The 23783-nt window shown below is 47.4% G+C and overlaps 1 protein-coding gene across 4 annotated transcripts; it reads right to left on the reverse strand.

The window, feature by feature from the left end:
• Positions 1 to 776: 776 nt before the first annotated feature.
• EMSY (EMSY transcriptional repressor, BRCA2 interacting) lies at positions 777 to 22196 on the reverse strand. Of its 4 annotated transcripts, none has more exons than XM_069969545.1 (19): positions 21900 to 22196; positions 20070 to 20169; positions 19779 to 19853; positions 18572 to 18747; positions 18111 to 18263; positions 17157 to 17416; positions 16203 to 16464; positions 14753 to 15004; positions 14499 to 14648; positions 14138 to 14308; positions 12941 to 13077; positions 12494 to 12667; positions 11678 to 11864; positions 11189 to 11353; positions 9601 to 9753; positions 7660 to 7889; positions 6857 to 7402; positions 5775 to 6308; positions 777 to 4786 (listed from the first exon to the last, which is right to left on the reverse strand). In XM_069969545.1, the coding sequence occupies exons 1-19, from the start codon at positions 21967 to 21969 to the stop codon at positions 4595 to 4597; spliced, it is 3987 nt and encodes a 1328-aa protein (XP_069825646.1). In that variant the 5' UTR covers positions 21970 to 22196; the 3' UTR covers positions 777 to 4594. The 4 variants fall into 4 exon arrangements, with proteins under 4 accessions (XP_069825646.1, XP_069825645.1, XP_069825644.1 ...); XM_069969544.1 differs by having other exon boundaries at positions 6869 to 7402; positions 11657 to 11864; XM_069969543.1 differs by having other exon boundaries at positions 11657 to 11864.
• Positions 22197 to 23783: the final 1587 nt, after the last annotated feature.

Genomic DNA, 23783 nt, shown 5'->3' on the forward strand with positions numbered 1-23783 from the left:
ACGAGGAGCTGTTTGTTGTAATTCTACAGTTCTACAAATGGATATCCTCCTAATAAACAGAATGAAACCATCCATACTTTACACTGCAGGCTGCCTGCAAACTGATTTAGGTAAAATCCCTTTAAGAATCATGGGAACATGCACAATGTCCTGAAAACCAGGTAACGTGTGTGTGTGAGCCAGGAAACCATTTATTTTGGCAGCAAATGATAAATATCTTAGTGTCTGATTCATATACGTGTAAGAAATTGGGGAGGGGTCATGGAGTCTCTGAGGATCGGGGCTGAGGTCAGGCTTCAAGTAACATCTATACAATGAGTCACAAGGGACCCCACAGGGTGAAGCCTGTAACCTCCCGTCCCCCATACCATAGACTAGTGGTGGGGAACCAGCAAAACTACAACTCCCATCATGCCCGGACAGTCACAGCAAAGCTCAATGGGAATTGTAGCTTTGCAGCAGCTGAAGGGCCGCAGTTTCTTCATTCCTGGAATATATTGTATATGCAGGAAGACCCATTGCTGCTCTGGGGCGTCACATAGCCCCTCCACAAGTGTTGGTAGCCACATACACTGGATGTTGTAGGCTCTTGATATACTCCACACCATCCCTCCTCCTCGCTGTCAATATAGTGGTGGCAGGGTGCAGTTGTCATGGTAACACTAATGTCCTCCTTTCTCCCATTTCACTGAAACGAGCCAAAGCCCCGCCCCCGAGGAGCGACCAACAGGCCAGAGACCCAGATTACTCACAGACAGAGAACGAGAAGCAGCAAGTTTGATGACGGATCTTTAATAACCTGGCAGCCCGTCTATTATCTGAACCCACATTAGTTGTCTGGGGGTCGGGAAGCCATGATGGATTCTACAATATGGTGTTCAGCAGATATGGGGCGCAGGTAGCAGGGAGGAGAGGATACGGCCATGAGCCATACAGGAAGAGCACCAGAGTTATATACACATTATATACAATACACAGCGAGTGATCAGGAAACCGTTATTTATAATCTCTGTACAAAAGCCGCTGCAGAAACCGCAGTCCTTATACATACTATGTACACGCTCGCTAAAAACACCATTAAATAGTCGCATCTCCTTCGGGGGTTTTTTAGCTTTTTTTTTTTTTTTAAAAAAGTCTCAAAGTTCTGAGAAATCTCAGCAAGTTCTCACAAAGTCCTTGAAGTCTCCGACAGTCCGTGTATATACAGTGGCGTCCATGTGCTTCCTTGCTGTACACTCCGCAACTGAAACCGACCGTATACGCAGCACTGGTAGCCAATCAGCTAAGCCGTCAAATTCATATAAACCCCACCATATCATCAAGTTACTTATGTTAATAAAAATGCTGGGTTATTCCAATATGGCTAACACATCACCCAGCTTTCCTAGCATCCTGAATGGCACGTTTCCTTGCAGTGTGATGCCATAACTAGGTGTGGCATTGCAAGCAAGAAGCTAGGGAAGGATGGATGGGTCTTTGTCATTCAGCAAGTGAGGACAGCTCGGTGGGTGACACTTCATAGACCCACTCAGCTGTCCCAGGCTCCTGATTGTAATGTCGCCATATTATGGAATTATACTGGAAAGGAGCAAGTATGACATTCAGGACACTGTAAAAGCTGGGTGACTGAATTCAAATGAGCTTTTCTTTGTAATATTTTATAACCAGGCAGCATTGCTAGAAGCAGTCATCCAGGGAAAGCTGAGTCTTTGAATCATCATTCACCCAGCTTTCCTTCCCAATACTGCTAATAACGAGGCAGCTTTGCTTCCAGTAAAACTAAGTCTTTGCCATTCAGGGCACTAGGAAAGCTGGGTTTCATGGCATCCTCTCTGCAGAACAAGGCACTGTCACAACCACTAGGGTACTTTTCTTTGAAAACCACCAAGCTTTCCACATGTCTTGAACGGCAATCCACCTTTAGCCACCTCCAACACAAGGTGGTCTAGGAAAGCCATGTTCTTGTTACAGTAGATATAAAAACTGCGTGTACACAATGGGAACATGCGCCATAGCGCGTACCACGATTTACACTGTACGCAGCTGGTGTTTGGCAAAAGGATCGGTGTCAGTGATCGAGGCTGAGCTGCTTCCAAAAACACGGCGGACGGGGATGGAGAGATTTCTGCTGTACATTCACTTCCCAATTTTCTGCGTCAGAAGAACACACCACAGCAACATATCCATAAAAAAAATTAACAAAAAAAGAAAAACATTGTGTAACTCCCAAAAACTAGGATACAAGTGGAGCAGTAACCCAGTAGCGCCACCACGGGAGGTTGTACAGACATGGTGGATCCTCGAGATAAATCAGCTCACAGTCATAGTTTAAGAAGCTTTAAAAAAATTTTTTTAAAAAGCTCCACCCCTGTCCACAGGTTTGGTGGTGTATTGCAGCTCAACCCTATTCTCTTCCACGGCATGAAACTGCAATACAAAAAGCAACCTATGGGCAGGGGTGGTGCTATTTTGAATAGAATACAGCCATGTTTATGTCAAAGCTACAAGACAGGACTAATAACCAGCGCCCTTGGTCACGAGGGGTGGGTGCGTATATACGGCCGGCTTCAGTATGCAAAAGTCATCTTATACTTGATTGTGAAGCAATAAAAACAGGATTGGCAAATCTCATGTGAAGGCTGGGAGTGAAGACGAGCAATCTCACCGATTTTACAAGCCATCTACATAAGAGAGTGGTCACTGCTAAAACATGGCCGCCTATTTAAAGCACAACATGTGGGTTATGTCTGGTACAGCAGCTAAGGGCCCTATTTCACAGGACAATTATCGCTCAGATTATCGTTAAATCGTTCGAATCTAAACAATAATCGTTCGGTTGAATAGCAGTTAATGACTTAATGCGTAATCGTTGATCGTTTAATAAAACCTGGACCTATTTTTATCGTTGCTCGTTTGCAAATCTTTCGCATTGAATAAGACGTCGATCGATCGTTCGCAGTAGTGACGAACACAATAGCGACAACAAGACGACCGCAAGAACGATCATAAGTAACGATTATCTTTCCATGTAAATGGGTGAACGATTTCAGGTCTTTCGCAATAGCGGTCGTTTGGATAGTTTATCGTTAACGATTATGCAAACGATAATCGCGCCGTGGAATAGGGCCCTAAACCTCTTCAGTCCTATAGTGCCAAACCTGACCACAGGTTGAGGCTAGTATTGCATCTCTGCTCTAATGTAGCGAAGGAGGCTTAGCTGCAATACCACATCCAACCTGGGCTGAGGGGTGGCACTATTTGTGTTATTACAAACACTAACAAACAATGTGTTCTGGGACAACATTAATAAAGTTAATTGAAACCTTCACAGGACACGCTCGTGCTTTATAGTATGTGTATCTCGATTATATAAAAGTCTATGTAGACATAACAGCATACATCACTCCCCCTCAGAAAAGGATCCATATTGAGGAGCGTAACAAAAAACGAGCGTGTCTAGTGTCAGCATCAAAACTTTATTATTTGTTGTGATCATTCATTTCTTTATGCTGGGACCATTCATTTCTTTATGCTGGGACATGTAGTACACACTGACAGTTCTGATATATTATATGTAAGTAAGCCTTTGTTCACACTGGAGCTGGTCTCATAAAGTTAGTGTCAAATCTACATGATTATGTGGCGTTCACTGCCAGCTAGGCTCCATACTGGAATCCTAGGCCTCGTTGTCCATAGCAACCAACCAGAAAAAAGCTTTTACCTTCTAAACTGAAGTCTGATTGGTTCAACAGAAAATGAAACTGAACTCTTAATGGTTGCTATGGACAACCAGGCCTTGAGATGGCTGACAGTTCTTTTACACAAGGCCTAGAGGCTGCCTTCTTACATATAGTAGCGCCATGTTGCTTTTTTCATCAGGAGTGTAATATGAACTACATTAATGTCTATGTTGTGCAGTTACTACTCCCCACATGCCCTGAAGGCCACAGGCTGTCAGGGCATGCTGGGAGTTGTAGTTGCACAACAACAGCAAATTAAAAGGTGTCATACAGGATTAGAAATACAGCTGCTTTCTTCCAAAAACAGTGCCACCCCCTGTCCTTAGGTTGTGTGTGGTATTACAACTCTGCTCTTATGCAATCAAATGAACTAAGCTGCAATACTGCGCCCAAACTGAGGACAAGAGTGGCGCTGTTTTTATAATCTTGATTAATCCCTTTAACTCTTTCTGTTCAGTTTTTTTGCTTCTGGTCTCATACTGGATTATTAGATGCCAGATTAAAGAAATTATACCATATATAGATGAACACTAAAAGAAATCATCATCATCTCCCAATCTGAAATGTAACATAAGAGATCCCATGTTATTCACTCCCAGCCTCCACATGTATTGGTGGTAATGTCTGTGTGGATTGGAGATGGCCATATTGGAATTTCACAGGAAAACCTTAATCCTCCAAAATGTGGCGATCCTGAAGTCGTTCCATGATTAGTCGTATACAACGTCTTGGTCTAAGATTTCCACTACTGGCATAAAAACAAAATAAAATACAAAAAAATAAAAATACTGTGCTCATAGAGAAAACGGTTCACCATCTTGGTCTCAAAGTCCATAAAACATTTCCCATGGCCGCTATGCATGCTCAATATTGAGCGATGGTTTACACTGTGTCCTCTCATCCGTAGTGATGTCGCCATCGTGAATGATCACCGTGTCCTCATCCCCGAGCCGCTGACTGGTAAAGTTATTCATCTCTAGGAGGCCGCTGGGCTCCACCACCACGTTGGAGCTGGAGTGACAGGGGATCGGATACTGCGGGATGGTCTGAGGAAAGAGAGACAGTAAGGTACCGTCATGTCTGCCACACATCTCATAGTAATCATACACCTGACAACAGTATTATATTCTTGTATATAGGAGCAGTATTATAGTAGTTACATTCCTGTATATAGGGAGCAGTATTATAGTAGTTATATTCTTGTATATAGGAGCAGTATTATAGTAGTTATATTCTTGTATATAGGAGCAGTATTATAGTAGTTATATTCCTGTATATAGGGAGCAGTATTATAGTAGTTATATTCTTGTATATAGGAGGCAGTATTATAGTAGTTATTTTCTTGTATATAGGAGGCAGTATTATAGTAGTTATACAACATGGAGAGAAAGGAGCGGCTGCACATCCCACCTATGGCTGATATTAATGCTGCTAGGCCTATTTTAAAGACCAACGCCAGGATGTTGGTATATAATTTGATCAAACCATATTGCCCCGTGTGCCAACGTGCCAGTCCCCTGGTTCACACGGGTCCCTACGCTAACTCCACACTGTGTCGGTCAGCATTAACATCAGCCATAGGTGGGATGTGCAGCCGCTCCTTTCTCTCCATGTAGTATCTTATAGTAGTTATATTCTTGTATATAGGAGGCAGTATTACATTAGTTATATTCTTATAATACTGCTCCTATATACAAGAATATAACTGCTATAATACTGCTCATATATACAGTAGTTATATTCCTGTATATAGGAGCAGTATTGTAGTAGTTATTGTCCTGTATATAGGAGCAGTATTATAGTAGTTATATTCCTGTATATAGGGGGCAGTATTATAGTAGTTATATTCCTGTATATAGGGGGCAGTATTATAGTAGTTATATTCCTGTATATAGGGGGCAGTATTATAGTAGTTATATTCCTGTATATAGGGGACAGTATTATGGTAGCTACATTCTTGTATATAGGGACAACATTATAGTAGTTATATTTTTGTATATAGTAGGCAGTATTATAGTAGTGGTCAGGGCTTACCTGTATAATAATTTCAGAAGGCATTTCTTCCGTTCTCTTTGGAGCTTGTGGGACATTCTGGATCTGAATAATCTGACTGGCAACAGGAACATCTACTTTTCTGGTAAGTGGAGGTGGTGGTGGCAATGGTACTGGCAGCGCAGTGGAAGAGGTTGCAGTAATGATGGGGGCTGGGAAGCATTTAGGAGGTGGCGGTACAGTAGTGGTCACTGCACTTGGTGTAGATAGCCTCTGCACCTGAGGAGGTATGGCCGCCTCCGTTAACACTGGCATAGGTTTAATTATAGGAGTAACTTTACATGGGGCATCCACAATCATGGGTTCAACATTCGGATCTATATCGGCTTCCATCATTGACATCTTCAGTATATCCGCAACGGATGCCTTGTCTGCCAATGACATGCTGGGGAGGATACTGGCTATAGCAGGGGTGAGCTTTGGTAGACAATCGCTTACTGTTGCTTTCGAAACAGTAGGCGGATGATGTCCCTCAAACGTGATCTTCGTAACCGCAGAACCCTGTGATACTATGGGCTGCAGGAGAACAGGGAGTATCATAAGTCACAGGGCATGCAACAAACAAAAGCACACACAGTTACACAGCATAATAAACATTACTAATCCTGAGTTACATCCTGTATTATACTCCAGAGCTGTGCTCACTATTCGGCTGGTGGGGTCACTGTGTACATACATGACATTACTGATCCTGGATTACATTCTGTATTATACACAAGAGCTGCGCTCACTATTTTGCTGGTGGGGTCACTGTGCACATACATTACTGATCCTGAGTTACATCTTGTATTATACTCCAGATCTGTACTCACTATTCTGCTGGCAAGGTCACTGTGTACATACATTACATTACTGATCCTGAGTTACATCCTGTATTATACCCCAGAGCTGTACTCACTATTCTGCTGGTGAGTTCACTGTGTACATACATTACTGATACTGAGTTACATCCTGTATTATACTCCAGAGCTGCACTCATTGTGCTTGGGGAATCCCTGTCTAGATATGGCTACACTGCGCATTTTGGGATCACTAACCCCCCGAATAATTGGCCCATACCTTACCCGGAAGATTACCTGACTGCTGGGCTGCTTCTCCGATGACATTGGGATCTGTACTGGGGTCTGGGATAGGTGTGACTGCATGTATATTTTCTGCTGGCCTGGCACCTGCTGCAGTTTCGGTAGCGGCTGGGTTGTTTTCACGGCCAGCACCTGCACCACAGTCTGCTGCGGCTGAGACACCAGTGAGGGGATGTGCCTCTCTTTGACCAGCATGTGGCGCTGTGTGTGCTGCTGGATGTGCTCCTGCTGCAGCGGGGTGATCTTCTGCTGTCGGATTGATAACTGGGCCGTCTGCTGAATCTTGTGCTGGATCTGCTCCGGCTGCAGCTGGATGATCTGCTTCTGCTTGGTCTGCAGCGACTGCACTGTCTTCACTTGGAGGTGCGCCCCCTCCTGGTGCAGGTGGATCTGTTTCTGCTGCCTCTGAGCCAGGGCGGATCTGTAGAAGAGACCGGTCTGAGGATCCAGCGTGTCCATTTCTTCCACTTCACCCTCCTCCGTCACAGTCTCTTCTGTCCTCTTGAAAGCGGTGTGACTGCTCAGCGCCTGCAGGATGATAGGAAGGGAAGTCTAATACACATATACAAAGTATTTGTAAGACCAGCACTTTGTGCTCCAGAGCTGCCCTTCCTGTGCAGAACTTAAAGGGATATTGCAGCAAAAATCTTTTTCTTTCAAATCAATTGGTTTCGGAAACATGTATGCTCGTCCAAAGGGAGATTACATGTATATAGGAGCTAAAGAAACGGCTGGTAACCCCACATATGCTGCAGTGATGGTGGGCTGAGCTCTGCTGATCATACCTGGTGCATTATATGTGTGATGGCTCCGCTGGAGGACGTGGGGAGCGACTTCACCAGCACAGACGTCTGGGCTGCGCTCTGAGACTGGGAGATGTGCTGGAGCAGCGTACGGGAGGACTGTGAGGTCTGCAGGTGGTGATGCTGTGACGGGTGGCTGACCTGAAGGAGCGAGGTGAGGGGGACGTCTCCAGAGCTCACTGTGGTGGTGGAGGCCACAGGTCTCGTCTTACCTGAAGGAAAAAGAACAGGATCGTGCCACTGCCCAAGGTAACTAAGAATGGTCCTATTCAATAACAGCAAGCATGTTAGGAGAGGGAAGCTGTACAGCTGAGTGAAGCATTACACAGTGACCATTCACATCAATGGGACCTCTGTGTAATACAGAAAAGGACGGGTCCTTGTAACCACCCTCTACTCCAAGAAAAGAGATCTGGGGGAAAAAAGAAAGCGCAAAACCTCCCATCTACTCCAATAAAAAACAGAAAGACGTGTCCCAATGATATGATAGTCACTAGTTATGAGGATATATGTATACCTGGAGAGGGGCGACAGGAACAGGTACAGAGTGGGGTCACAGCACAGGATTACTGGAAGTGGGCAGGTGATACGGGAACAGCTGTATCATCACACACATACATCACACCACTCTGGGAGGAGAACAACTACCGGAGGTGTCCTATACAAGTCTACATCACTATACACAGCCCAGAGATGTGTACCATACTGCAGAGCTGCGCTCACTATTCTGCTGGTGGGGTCACTGTGTACAATACATTACTGATTCTGAGTTACATCCTGTATTATACCCCAGAGCTGCACTCACTATTCTGCTGGTGGGGTCACTGTGTACATACATTACATTACTGATCCTGAGTTACATCCTGTATTATACTCCAGAGCTGCACTCACTATTCTGCTGGTGAGGTCACGCCAATCCAGGTGATGGTAAAGTAACAGATTAAGTAGGGATCAAACTTCTGACTCCGTGACACAAAAGACTTATTGTTATATCAGGGGAGAAGCCGCCCTTCTGACTATAGTGCTTCCTTTATGCTGCAGACAGCTCCACAGTGAGAAGACCCCAATACTAATCCCCTCAGCTCTCATCTTCCATAAAGGTACAGAGGGATGTTCACTGCTGTAACCTGGATCCAGGTTCCCCTGAAACCCTCAGAGGTCAGGGGCGTCCGTGTCCCTCTTTCCCCTGCTGGAAGCTGAGATATGAGGTGACGTTTGTATATACTGTATCATGGAGCTTACTCTAAGGAACTATGGACGCAGCTTACTATTGGAAACGACCACAGCAAATTGACCGGCATGGAGGGGATGACGCAGACAATAAGGGGGGGGGACCATGATGGGGATTCATGGCGGATGGGTGGGTCATGTTGGGGGTTGTTGTGTTATTTGTATAGAGTATGATATAGTTCTGAAAAGGGTTGTATGATGGGGATGGTAGTTTCCTATTTATACAGTAGAATATGATAGAATAAAGTTATGATGTATGATCTATGTATGCAGTATAATATCAGGTTATGATGGGAGTGGTAGTGTTCTCTGTATGCAGTATAATATAAGGTTATGATGGGGGTGATAGTGTTCTCTGTATGCAGTATAATATCTGGTTATGATGGGGGTGGTAGTTGTCTATGTATACAGTAATATAGAATTATATTATCTGATAGGGGTGGTAGTAATCTATGTACGCAGTATAATAAAAGGTTATGAGGGTGGTAGTGGTGTATGTATGCAGTAACTTGGATTCAGGATCAATGCTTGTTACAGGAGATTATTACAGCAGTGCCGGTCACTTATACGTTAGAGGGACACCTATCACAATCCAGGCAGGGTTTTCAGGGTCTCTACCTGACAATCTCAGCAGTGGTCCCAGGACTGGACGCCCTATTACAGGATCTTAAAATAATTGACTGCGCCCCCTACCTGTGGATATGTATTCTGCAACCAATTCTGACTCCACCACGGCGATGGCAGAACTCTCAGCCTGGTGTTTATGTGGGGCCATCTGGATGGGAACAGCCATCTGACTGAGGTCAATAGTCGGCTGGCGGGGCTTACAATCCGCTTTCTCTTTCACTGAAGAATAAAAGGGCAATTAGAAATGGAAGCGATGACGGAGCCCGATACTAGGAAGCCGAGCTCAGATCATTGCGTCTGGGGGGGGGGGCGGGGGGCACGGCGTATCAGTCCTGGGACTATAGGCTGGGGATTACACAGCTCTGAGAACCACTGCCCGATTGTCAACGATGAGAAGTGTATGAAACATGCACAGCGATGGATGGCGGCACTACCAGTCATGGATCTGACCATGAAACCTCAACCCACAATAACCTGAGGGAGTGAGAAGCCATAAAGAGAAGGATGGATTACGCACTAGTCACATCCAGTTGTTTGGGGACACACATCACACAGGTGGGGTAGGTCTGGGTGCTGAGACCACCACCAATTAGAAGTAAATAGAGGCAATCAGGGAGTGAAGAGCTCAGCCTGCACTTCGCCCAGCGCTGTCTAACAATCAGTGTACTTGTCAGTATGATTTGCAAGTGACCGGGACACTTAAAGGGGACGTGTCACCTAAATTTTCTTTTACTGATTAGAGTCAGATACTAAAACTTGTTCTTTTATTCTAATCTTTGTGTTTTCTGACTAATTTTTATTTTTTACCTTTTGTACATTGTTATGGGGGCGGCTATCTTTCCTGAGATGTTTTTAACGGCATTTAGTGACATGCTTTACAGCAAGACTCATGGACATAGAAGACAATAGACAGACTCTGTCCCCTTGAGATGAATGTGAAACATTACTGTGACCTGTGAAGGAGTCATTCCACAGGGAGCTGCTACTGTCTCCTCTATCTACTGGTGTCACATGACGCAGCAAAGCTGTACAGATAACTTTACAGCAGTCTCCTCTTATCACTACAGACACAACAGGAAGTATCAGCTTAGTTTTAGCCCCAGTGGTGAGAATGAAAACTGCAAGATATCAGGATTATTTTATAATATAGATAGAAAAATGGAAAATTAGAAAATAATGTCACCAGAAATTCCTAAAAATATATGTTTAACATAAAAAGGTTTATACTAGAAGTCATTTTCCCTTTAACTTCTATGGTTACCCATCGTTACTTCGAGGGCATCTCTTTAGTACAGAGCAGATATAATTTTTATATATATATATATATATATATATATATATATATATATATATATATTATATTAATTAGTATGTGGCATAAAACACTACAAGTCCCAGAATGCAAAGCAGCAGATCAAGTCCTGTACAGAAACTAGATTTACAGGAGGAAGCAGAGAAGGGTTGGCACAGAAACCTTACAGGGTGAATGGGGGAGGTGGGCTGCCTTTCCCATATATAAGGGGACAACTGGCCTTTGTTCTCAAGATCAGTGGGAGACCCCCCCATCGATCAGCTACTTGGCCCCCCTACCCTGTAGATTGGGAGATCCCCTTTAACACTGAGGCCCATGTTATTACACATGGCCTGCACTTACCGCTGGTTTGCTGCAGTTCCATCAGGGCTTTGATGGTGGACGTTGCAGACTGGGACTCCCCCGTGATGTCCTGGTAGATAATTGTGGGAGTGGTGTCCATGGCTATTTCATGCTCCGACCAGTCTTGGCCCCGAGAGGCGATCACGTGGACCACCGGCTGGGAATCTGACGGACAAAAGAAAGAAAATGTAAACGCCTGACAAAGCCCACACAGCCATCTGTTTACTGATCGTTTATACGGAGGATGGTAAACAGCATCTGTGGGAGGAAAAGGCACAACCAGAGCCTGTGCTACCAGCAGGCTGTGCAGCGATCACTGGATCTTGGGTGACGGGACAAACCATTCATGGATGGGGTGAGTGCAGGACAGGTGTGCTTAGGTATATAGTGGCGGTAATCTATTATTCGAGGGGGGGGGGGGGGGGAAGAGGCAAAATCTTTAACATGTGATTTGTTCCTTGGCTTAACTTGACATGTAGACATCGGCACCTTGGGAGCTCTGGGAGGATTCTGTGGATGAAGAGCTGCTCTCTGTGTCTTCTTTTACTTCTTGGATGGTGGCACTTGTGGTCTCCACCACCCGCGATGCCTGCTGCAGAGTCTCCGTGACCAGCTGCCGGGTCTGCTCACTCATCATAGTGGCCTGAAAGGTCACCGGCTTCGGCTTTATAAGAACCTAAAAGAAGAGGGAAAAATGTAGATCAGAATCCTAAAGGAACAAAACAGCGCCACATCTGTCCACAGGTTGTATGTGGCATGGCAGGTCAGCCCCATGCACTCTAGTCAGGCAGAGCACAATGAAATGTATGCACACAGTGACCCCACCAGCAGAATAGTGAGTGCAGCTCTGCAGTATAATACAGGATGTAACTCAGGATCAGTAAAGTAATGTATGTACACAGTGACCCCACCAGCAGAATAGTAAGTGCAGCTCTGGGGTATAATACAGGATGTAACTCAGGATCAGTAATGTAATGTATGTACACAGTGACCCCACCAGCAGAATAGTGAGTGCAGCTCTGGGGTATAATACAGGATGTAACTCAGGATCAGTAATGTAATGTATGTACATAGTGACCCCACCAGCAGAATAGTGAGTGCAGCTCTGGGGTATAATACAGGATGTAACTAAGGATCAGTAATGTAATGTATGTACACAGTGACCCCACCAGCAGAAAAGTGAGTGCAGCTCTGGAGAATAATACAGGATGTAACTCAGGATCAGTAATGTAATGTATGTACACAGTGACCCCACCAGCAGAAAAGTGAGTGCAGCTCTGGAGTATAGTGTAGGGCACCATGTACCTGTGTTTTTCCCTGCTGTCCGTACACTATTTTGGTGGGGATGATCTTGGTCGCCGGCTGCACTGCTGATCCTATGCCCTTAGGTTGTGTGACAATCATCTTGGTGATAGGCCGGGTGGCGGTGATGATCGCTGGCTTGGTGCCCGCTGGCATGGCCTGAAGAGCCTTATCACCCTGGAATAACATAACAATACAACATTATATTAGAGGAGTCATCACATCCGGCCTATAGATCTGTAGACTGGGAGAAATATTAATCCATTCCCAGCAGTTACATTAGGAAACTGAATGATACAGTATGGAGTTGGCACATATATGGTACACAGATACGGGAGCACAGACCTCTCTCCTTAGTATCACACTGATGGAATCCCCCTGACTAGACCCATGTATACCAAGCCTCTGCCCCATGCGGATGCCACGACCGTCAAGCCCCGCTGCACTTACCCCAGCGTTCAGCAGTGTGGTCACCACGTTCTTCCCCGGGATCCCCTGTATGGTTGTGCCTTTGCCGGTGGTTTTCTGCACCACAATGACGTTGGGTTTAGAGGTCATGGGGATGGTGGTGATCTTTGTGGTTGTACCTTTAAAGAGAACAGAAAGAAGTTACTAGGGCAAAAAATCCATAGACAGATCTGCAGGGTGCTCTGTAAGATGGAAAGGCTCACAGTGAAGATGGAGGCCACCAGCAGGAGAGTGTGGTCGACGTCAGAAGAGGAGCAGGGGGGGAGAGCGGTCGGCGTCAGAAGAGGAGCGGCGGGGGGGGGGGGGGAAAACGGTCAGCGTCAGGAGCGGAGCAGGGGGGAGAGCGGTCGGCGTCAGGAGAGGAGCAGGGGGGGGGAGCGGTCGGCGTCAGGAGAGGAGCGGGGGGTGGGGGGAGCGGTCGGCGTCAGCAGGAGAGGAGCGGGGGGGTGGGGGGAGCGGTCGGCGTCAGGAGAGGAGCGGGGGGTGGGGGGAGCGGTCGGCGTCAGGAGAGGAGCGGGGGGTGGGGGTGGGGGGGTGCGGTCAGCGTCAGGAGAGGAGCAGTAGATACCAGTCACAGAGGATGGTGGCCGCCCGAGCCCAACCCTACAACACTGCCTGGAGCCGGGGGGTCCCCCCCCCAATAGCCTGCCCTACAACACTGCCTAGAGCCGGCGGGTCCTCCAACACCTTGTAAGACAGACGAGACTGGAGCAAAACGCTTCAGCCAGAAAAGATCCGGCGTACAGATACATTTATAGACTGTAAAGTATCTAACAAACCAGAGGAAGTAGTCATTCTGTGTAATAAAGGAAGAAGATCTGGAAGAATGATCCCTCAGTATTCAGGACGTGTGCTGGCCGTCACTGACCTTATTGGCAGTCACTGGCCGTCACTGACATTATTTATCCTGGTTAGTCAGAATTAGGAAAACATAGCGGTTTCTTCCAAAAACAGCACCACCCCTGTCCTCAGGTTACGTTTGACATTACAGTTTGGCTCCATTCTTATCAATGAAACTAAGCTGTAATACCGCACCCGAACTGAGGACAAAAGTGGAGCTGTTATTGGAAGAAAGGGTCTATGATTTTCTAATCCTTGATATCCCCTTTAAATGTCACTGGAAACTCCTAATCCCAATAGGTCACCACACACGCACATTTACATGCCGCACATACTTACCAGATACAATGTTGCTACTGATGATCTTGCCTCCCAGTGTAGCCAGAGACTTTGGCACCACGGTGATAATACTTCCACTGGTGGTCTTCACATATGTAGCCCCTGGAGTGGCCGCCATACGAGCCCCGAGGGCAGAGCTGACAGCCGGACGGGTATATGACGCCTGCGTCCCTGCAGATAGAGGGAAAAAGTAACAGAATTAGAGAATATCCCCCAAACCTCCAGCAGCAGAATAGTGAGTGCAGCTCTGGAGTATAACACAGGATGTAACTCAGGATCAGTAATGTATGTACACAGTGACCCCAATAGCAGAATAGTGAGCGCAGCTCTGGGGTATAATACACATTAGCATGACACTTACCGCTGGGAGTGGTGACCAGCTTGGTGGTCATTATCGCCCCGTTGCTGCTGACCACCATGATTGGGGCGCTGCTGCTGTTTGGCAGAGATGCGGACATCGGTTTCGGAAGGATCTTACTCGGCTGAACTTGCTGTGTGATTATTTTGACACCTGAAATAAAATTAAATGGAAAATTTACAAACCCTGCTGAGTGGGTGGACTGGTGTGATAGAGTCCTATAACCAGTGTGTGTAACGCTATGGATCAGCACTCACCAGACTCCTGCTTGATCTGTATGGTGGGTTTGATCCCTTGGGGCATCTGTTGCTGTGGGGTAGAAGCGGGGTGAGACAAGGTGGGCGTCTGTGCCAGTGGCGTCGCCTGCTGTGATATCTGGTGGATCTGGTGTTTGGGCGACTGCTGGTATTGCTTGGGAAACTGCGCAAGGATCTGGCCGGGAGACGCCACCAGGCTCTTGGGAGAGGGCAGCCTGTTGGAGGCGGCTTTCACAGTCGATGTTGAGATACCTAACCCAGAAAGACAACAAGTCAGACCATACACACATATCTAGCACGTTACCCATCTGTCAAAGTTTCGGTCAGTCAGGTCCCACCCTGTAATGGGAAAGATGACTGTGACATGCTATGGCTGGTGAGAGGGGAGATAACATGAAGTAGTATCTGTATCCCACCCTGTGAGGAGAAAGCTGGCAGTGACATGCTATGGCTGGTGAGAGGGGGGATAACGAAGTAGTATCTGTATCCCACCCTGTGAGGAGAAAGCTGGCAGTGACATGCTATGGCTGGTGAGAGGGGGGGGGGGGGGGATAACGAAGTAGTATCTGTATCCCACCCTGTGAGGGGAGAGATGACTGTGACATGCTATGGCTGGTGAGGGGGGGGGGGATAACGAAGTAGTATCTATATCCCACCCTGTGAGGGGAGAGATGGCTGTGACATGCTATGGCTGGTGAGGGGGGGGGGGGGATAACGAAGTAGTATCTATATCCCACCCTGTGAGGGGAGAGATGGCTGTGACATGCTATGGTTGGTGAGGGGGGGGGATAACGAAGTGGTATCTATATCCCACCCTGTGAGGGGAGAGATGGCTGTGACATGCTATGGCTGGTGAGGGGGGGGGGGGGGGGGATAACGAAGTAGTATCTATATCCCACCCTGTGAGGGGAGAGATGGCTGTGACATGCTATGGTTGGTGAGGGGGGGGATAACGAGGTGGTATCTATATCCCACCCTGTGAGGGGAGAGATGACTGTGACATGCTATGGCTGGTGAGAGGGGAGATAACATGGAGAAGTATCTATATCCCACCCTGTGAGGGGAGAGATGACTGTGACATGCTACGGCTGGTGAGAGGGGGGATAACATGGAGAAGTATCTGTATCCCACCCTGTGAGGGGAGAGATGACTGTGACATGCTATGGCTGGTGAGAGGGGAGATAACATGGAGAAGTATCTATATCCCACCCTGTCAGGGGAGAGATGACTGTGACATGCTATGGCTGGTGAGAGGGGGGATAACATGGAGAAGTATCTGTATCCCACCCTGTCAGGGGAGAGATGACTATGACAAGCTATGGCTGGGGAGAGGGGGGATAACATGAAGAAGTATCTGTATCCCACCCTGTGAGGGGAGAGATGACTGTGACATGCTATGGCTGGGGAGAGGGGGGATAACATGGAGGAAAGACCCTATAACATCTCTTACTTTGCGCCACTGTGGACATCACGAGGGATGGTGTTGAGGACACCACGGTGGTGACGGCGATACTTCCCGTGGACACTGGCGTAGCGGTGCCGCTGATGGTGACAGCAGAGGACTGGGCTGAGGTGGCCACCACTGGGGGCTTCTGGGTAGTAGAAGTGATGACAGACGTGGGGACCAGCTTGGTGACCGCTGCATAGTTATGAGACTTGGATAAAATGTTCGGGACAAACGTGGAGCTGGGAGAAGTTGTAACAATTATAACCTGTAAAGATTCAGAAAAGGAAACCATCAGCGTGGCACAAAGTTAGGGGGAAACCATCAGCACATAAATTCTGTAACTTTATATATACATAGCACATATCACTTATTAAAGATGGAAGCTTTCCTCCAACAACAGCACCACCCCTGTCCTCAGGATATCTGAGGTCTTACAACTCAGTTCCATCCACTTTAATGGAACCAAATTGCAACACCCCACACAAACTGGGAGAACAGTGGCGCTGTTTTTGAAAGAAATCATTTAAGTTTTTTGAATCTAGATCTAAATCTCCAGTACTTATCAGCTGCTGTATGTCCTGCAGGAAGTGGTGTATTCTTTCCAGTCTGACACAGTGCTCTCTGCTGCCACCTGTGTCCATGTCAGGAACTGTCCAGAGCAGGAGAGGTTTTCTATGGGAATTTGCTGCTGCTCTGGACAATCCCTGACATGGACAGAGGTGGCAGCAGAGAGCACTGTGTCAGACTGGAGAGAATACACCACTCCCTGTAGGACATACGGCAGCTGATAAGTCCTGGAAGACAAAAAAAAGGACAAAGGATGATTTCAATGTGGTCGTCCATACAGCCATCCTCGGCTCTAAACATTACGTGGATCACAGCTGCTGCCCTCTGATGTGTACAGGGCCCTGGTGATCTCCGCACTGATGCTGCATGTGCTGCGGCCGTGTCGCTCACCTTCTGCGTGGACGTGTTTGTGGTCTGGGTGGTGGGCTTGGTGAAGGTGATCTTCACCGGTGACATGTGGGGAGGTAAGGAGTTGGCGATGCTCTGCATGATGTTGCTCATTTTGGGGGTGCTGGCCACCGGCACTGCGATGGTCTTGGAGACTGGCGTGGTGGGTTTGGGGACATCTTTTAGGACCACGGGGGAGGAGCTGCTGGAGTTGGTCCGTCGTCTCTTTCGGGGCTTCTCATCATCGTCTGAACAGTTGACACCTGAACAGAAAGACAAGTGTTTATAATGTGACTCCACCATCGCCATGATGGGGGTGAGTACAATGGTCAGGTAGGTGGTCGGTGTCACAGTAACACATGATGCCAGGACACAAGGCGGGAGATTTATCAAACATGGTGTAACGAGAAACTGGCTCAGTTGCCCCTAGAAACCAATCAGATTCCACCTTTCATTTTCCAAAGAGTCTGTGAGGTGGAATCTGATTGGTTGCTAGGGGCAACTGAGCCAGTTTCACTTTACACCATGTTTGATAAATCTCCCCCAAGGTCTCCAGCAGAACATTGCCCATCACACTGCCCCCGCCATCTTGTCTTCTTCCCATGGGGCATCCTGGCGCCACCTGCTTCCCCAGGTAAGTGACGCCTATGCACCCAGCCGTCCACATGGTGTAACGTGATCCCTCAGACCTGGCGCTTCCTCCATTGCTCCATGTATGATGACCATTGTAGACACTTTCCGGGATGGATAGGGTCACATGACCAGTCTGCAGGGCCCCATACATGAACTGTAGGACCTAACTCCTTTCTATTATAGACAGCAGGAAGTTTTTCAGTAGTTTGCTTTATGGCAGACATCAGTGATAACCCTGTCCCTGGTCACTGATCAGAGCAGCACTTCTCTTTCCCATACACGGACATGAAAGTAAAAAACTGTCCCTAGTCGGACATCACTTACTTTTCACATAGACTGTGCTGCCACTGGGCAGGACGACCACATTGGAGGCAGGACTGGCAGGTCGGGGGGACTTGACGGCAGCCACACTACCACTAGGGACAGGAGTGGATGTGGGTGTGGAGGTTGTACTGGTGTAAGAGTAGCACACCACCACTAGGAGACACAAGGATAAACCAATCAGTGACTACAGAGACCCCCGAGGCCCGGACGCTGCTTTACTAGAAAGAAACAAATGGCAGCCGTATATATAAGGCTTAAAACCACAGGAAACGTTTTCCCTGAAACAGCACCCCTCCTGTCGTCAGTTTGGGTGCGGGGTTGCAGCTCAGTTCCACTGAAGTAAAAGGAGCTGAATTGTAATACCACACACAACCTGAGGGCAGGGGTGGCGCTGTGTTTGCATGAAAGCAGCTGTTATCTATACCTAAATAACCCCCTTTAACCGCATCCCCCGCACTGACCTTCCTTGTTTCCAGTCTCCGCCGGGTCAGGCAGGGAGGAGTTGTGTTGTCCTGCAGAGTTTGCTATGGCATTGGCGGCAGCTGTGAAAGCCGTCTGAGGGACCAGACGCGGCATCAGGGGGATCAGCCTCCGCCCTTCAATGGACCACTCAGAGGAACTGTTCGGACCCGACATACTGCAACAAGAGTAAAGAAAGGTTATCATACTTATAATGTAATGTACTTACACAGTGACCCCACCAACAGAATAGTGAGTGCAGCTCTGGAGTATAATACAGGATGTAACTCAGGATCAGTACAGGATCAGTAATGTAATTATGTACATAGTGACCTCACTAGCAGAATAGTGAGTGCAGCTCTGGAGTATAATACAGGATGTAACTCAGGATCAGTAATGTATGTACACAGTGACCCCACCAGCAGAATAGTGAGTGCAGCTCTGGAGTATAATACAGGATGTAACTCAGGATCAGTAATGTATGTACACAGTGACCCCACCAGCAGAATAGTGAGTGCAGCTCTGGAGTATAATACAGGATGTAACTCAGGATCAGTACAGGATCAGTAATGTAATTATGTACATAGTGACCTCACTAGCAGAATAGTGAGTGCAGCTCTGGAGTGTAATACAGGATGTTACTCAGGATCAGTAATGTAATTATGTACATAGTGACCTCACTAGCAGAATAGTGAGTGCAGCTCTGGAGAATAATACAGGATGTAACTCAGGATCAGTAATGTATGTACACAGTGACCCCACCAGCAGAATACAGGATGTAACTCAGGATCAGTAATGTATGTACACAGTGACCCCACCAGCAGAATAGTGAGTGCAGCTCTGGAGTATAATACAGGATGTAACTCAGGATCAGTAATGTATGTACACAGTGACCCCACCAGCAGAATACAGGATGTAACTCAGGATCAGTAATGTATGTACACAGTGACCCCACCAGCAGAATAGTGAGTGCAGCTCTGGAGTATAATAGGGGATGTAACTCAGGATCAGTACAGGATCAGTAATGTAATTATGTACATAGTGACCTCACTAGCAGAATAGCGAGTGCAGCTCTGGAGTATAATACAGGATGTAACTCAGGATCAGTAATGTATGTACACAGTGACCCCACCAGCAGAATAATGAGTGCAGCTCTGGAGCATAATACAGGATACCTAATGACATGTACATACACTTTATAATACTCACTTGTGGGCGATTGTAGTGAGACGCTCATCGTTCACCGCTCTGCGGACCTCCGCCCGATGCCGCTCTGTAGAAATGCTGTGGGGGGAGAATACAACATGACATGTCAGGAGTGTACAGATACTATATATAAGCATCTGTGTGTAATAGCAGCCATCCTCCACCAGGGGGAGTAGGGGATCAGTGATGTTGGGTCTAGACTGCACGCATCCATAGGCCACTCAGTGATCAGTCATTATTACTTATACAATCGATAGAGAAACCCCCGCAGCCGCCATGATGCAGATCACTCACCTCAGAACCTTAGAGAGCTCTCCGAGAAGGTCTTTCTTCTCCTTACTGAGGTCGCCCTGTGCACGGAGGGCGCTGATAACGCCCGCGTACGCCTCCAGCTCTGACAAAGAGAAAGGGAAACCATCAGGAGTGGAGGACACCAGCGGAACACTATGCATACTATGTGACCTCGTAGTAGAATTAAACTTCAGAGCTGAACTCAAAATTCTACTATTTGTTAAGAAGCTTGTTCTCAGAGTTCCTATGACACAGTTCAGAATGGAATGCTGGGAGATTTCAGCTCTGAAGCATAGTTAGTACAGCATTGGGGGGGGTGGCGGAGCGAGCGCCATCAGGGGCCTATGTCAATAGATGTCTGCTGAATAGATGACACTTCCCAGAATGCCAATCACCAGAGCCGCCCCTGTACAAACACTGAATCAGTAGCAGAGAAGGCTGGGAGATTTCAGCTCTGAAGCCTGAATAGTGAATGCAGCTATGGAGCATAAAACCTGCCATTGTCAGGGCATGGAGACCACCAGGTCAGTGTAATACTGAGAGCAACCACCTGGGGCAGTGATGGCTAACCTTGACACTCCAGCTGTTGCAAAACTACAACTCCCATCATGCCTAGGCAGCCAAAGCCATATCTTTGGTTGTTCAGGCATGATGGGAATTGTAGTTTTGCAACAGCTGGAGTGTCAAGGTTAGCCATCACTGACCTAGGGTAGAATGATCAGCAGCAGAAAGACAGGGGACAGCGGAACAACATGCAACAGCGCCACCCATCCCACAGGTCATATGTGGTACTGCAGCTCAGCCTCATTCAATACAATGGCACTTAGGGGATGTGGTGTACGGCGCCACCTGGTGTGGATATATTATATTTAACAGGTGCTCTCAGCTTTTATCACATTAACCCTTTCCTATTTAAAGGGACACTACATTTGAGCTTATTAGTTTACAACAGTGCAGAAGCACGCCGTCTCTGAAGGTTCCCATCTTAAAGGGGTTGTACTATGTGGATGTTTTTTCCAAAAGGACAAAAAAACTGCACCATGCCTGTTCTCAGGTTGTGTGTGGTATTACAGCTCAGCCCTATTCACATCATTGAAGCTGCAATACCAGATACAACCTGTGGACAGGGGTGGAGCCGTCTTCGGAAGACATCACCCTGTTTATAGCTGACCCCGCCTATCAGGAGGAGGCTTCATCAGGACTTCTGGCTGATAACAGGGAACAATGCAGAAAATACAGAAAAGATAAACCGTGAAGTGAATTTTTCTTTCCGGGGCTTGTACAGTATTAAAACAACATGCAACAGCGCCACCCATTCACAGGTCATATGTGGTACTGCAGTTCATCCTCATTCAATTCAATGGAGCAGAGCTGCAATACCAGACACGACCAGGTGTGTCACTGTTTATACAAAATAAAAATAGAACTAACTTTATTTACACCGCTGTGAACAAATGAACAGGACATAGATGGCAGCCATCAGAGTGGTAGCAGTAGGATGTATACATGGTTAGATGAAGGGATTCTGGATTGTCTCTAGACTATATTTGGCCCAAAAGTGAGAGATAAGTAATAGCAGACGGCTGATAACAGAGAACAGCAGCGAACACAGCAGAGACAATGTAACCAATCTGTACATTCCTCTATAGGACTGTGCACCAGCGCCACCTGGAGGCAGAGCGGCCGCGGCGCACGTGAAATGTTTACAGTCAGACAGGAGAGAGGGTGACGTCACGAAAGGGGGTGTGTCTCGCCAATTCACACACAAAAGCCAGCCGCGCATGCGCAGTGGCCATTAGAGTCGAATAACGGAGTAACGGAGGGAAAATTTACCCAGTTTCCGGAGGATCCTTTTGCATTCATCTCGGCTGAAATCCAGGAGAGTCGGCCACACCACTGGCATCCTGTCCCCTGCAATCACACAGCCCTGATGGGGAGAACACTAGAAGGCATCACTCCGTGCAGCCCCTCTCACGCTGTGAGGGGGCCCTGACGGCACCGAGGGGCTCCAGCCGGCCCTATCCCTGCCGACTTCCCCCCTGCAAAACGGTGAGGGCTCACGGAGCGCTCAGCCAGCACAGATCCGGTGGGTTTGACTGCAGCTCCCGCTGTCAAGATGGCGCGCCGGCAACATTGCGCATGCGCGGGGAACGCCGGGAGTTGTAGTCCTGGCTCCTGATTGGACGGTTCCGCAGATGAGGCGAGCGTATCGTAGACGAAGGAGGAGATTGCGCGAGATAAGATGCGGACGGAAGCCGCGAGCGGACAAACAGCGGAACTACAACAGCGACGCCTAGTGGTTACTGCAGCCCTGGAGGACTAAAATGTCTATAGACGAAAATCCCACGTAGCAGGCCAAGTCTGCATGACTCCGAGAACTCTGACTATGCGTCATATCCAACAGCGACAAATCAATGGGAAAGATTACAAAAAAATTTTGAGGTGGGGGTCTGACTCCAACATCTGCTGAGTGACGTGTCTAAGGGGTTCCCTTGATTGTTTACCAGACACAGCGCCATACTGTTGATAGTGGTTGTGCCTGGTACTGCAGCTCAATGATATTCGGGCGGAAGGAGCTATGCTGCAGTACTAAGTACGGCCACTATCCAGAGTATGGCGCTGTTCCAACTAGAATCAATCTGATTAGAATACCCTATCTTTATGATGGGCCATCAATAGTATAGTCAGAACACTAGGTTATATTGGTATATATTGGTATGTTATACAATATATTCTCCATACTGTGTGATGTTATACTAGGGATCTATACAGAACCTGACAGAAATAACCTCTGTTCGACACTAATACCATATACCGCCATATAGACAACTATGGCTCCTGTGTTATGGTTCTATAGAGGCCACTATACACCTGGGAGCATCAGCTGTGATATAGAGAGACCTGCATACCATCTGTATATATATATATATATATATATATATATATATATATATATATATATATATATACATATATTAGGATGGGTTAGCTCAGGGTTTATAATTTCTGGATTGATAACTATGATGCATCTGATCCTTCTCTTTACTGTAAGAAGCTTCTAGACTAATATTCCGGAACAGCCTAGAATCACATTGCCAGGAATAATCCTGCCCGAACCGCAGGAGCCGCATGGGGAGAGGTGTATGGAAAGAGCAGGGTCAGAGACGAGCGGTGTAATATCCTGCAGTATCCCTGTCTGGTGACCCTGCAGGGTGGGAAACACTCCAGTCTGGGGGATCTGGGCAGGATCCCAGACCATCAGGGGTTAAAGTGACACTGTCACCCCCAATAATCATTTTTCAATCTTTATAGGTGTGTGTAACCCGCCTATATCTCTCTGCGTACCTGTAATTGTTTTTCTGTTTCATGAGGTGGCTTTGCCTGAAATTGTAACTTTGCCGAGTATCTTCTAGCGCCACTGGGCGGGGCTTGGTCCCTGAAGCGCCACATAGCCCCACCCATTACAGCGCTGTTGACCCCGCCCCCTTGGGCACGTCATATGTCCCGGCCGCCGCTCCCTGTTTTGAGGCCTCCTTGCGCGCAGAAGGTGACCGCCGGGTCACCCACAGCCGATTACACCGGCCGCACCGTCCTTTGTTGTTTGAGACTCTCCGGAGGCCTTGCTGCGGCTGTGAAACCCTCCTCACAGCTAGCAGCGACTGCGCATGCGCCGAAAAGGACCGCCGCAGCGCGCCTGCGCACTATGTATGCGCCTTG

This window comes from Dendropsophus ebraccatus, chromosome 5, assembly GCF_027789765.1.
Source record: "Dendropsophus ebraccatus isolate aDenEbr1 chromosome 5, aDenEbr1.pat, whole genome shotgun sequence".
NCBI classification, from domain to species: domain Eukaryota; kingdom Metazoa; phylum Chordata; class Amphibia; order Anura; family Hylidae; genus Dendropsophus; species Dendropsophus ebraccatus.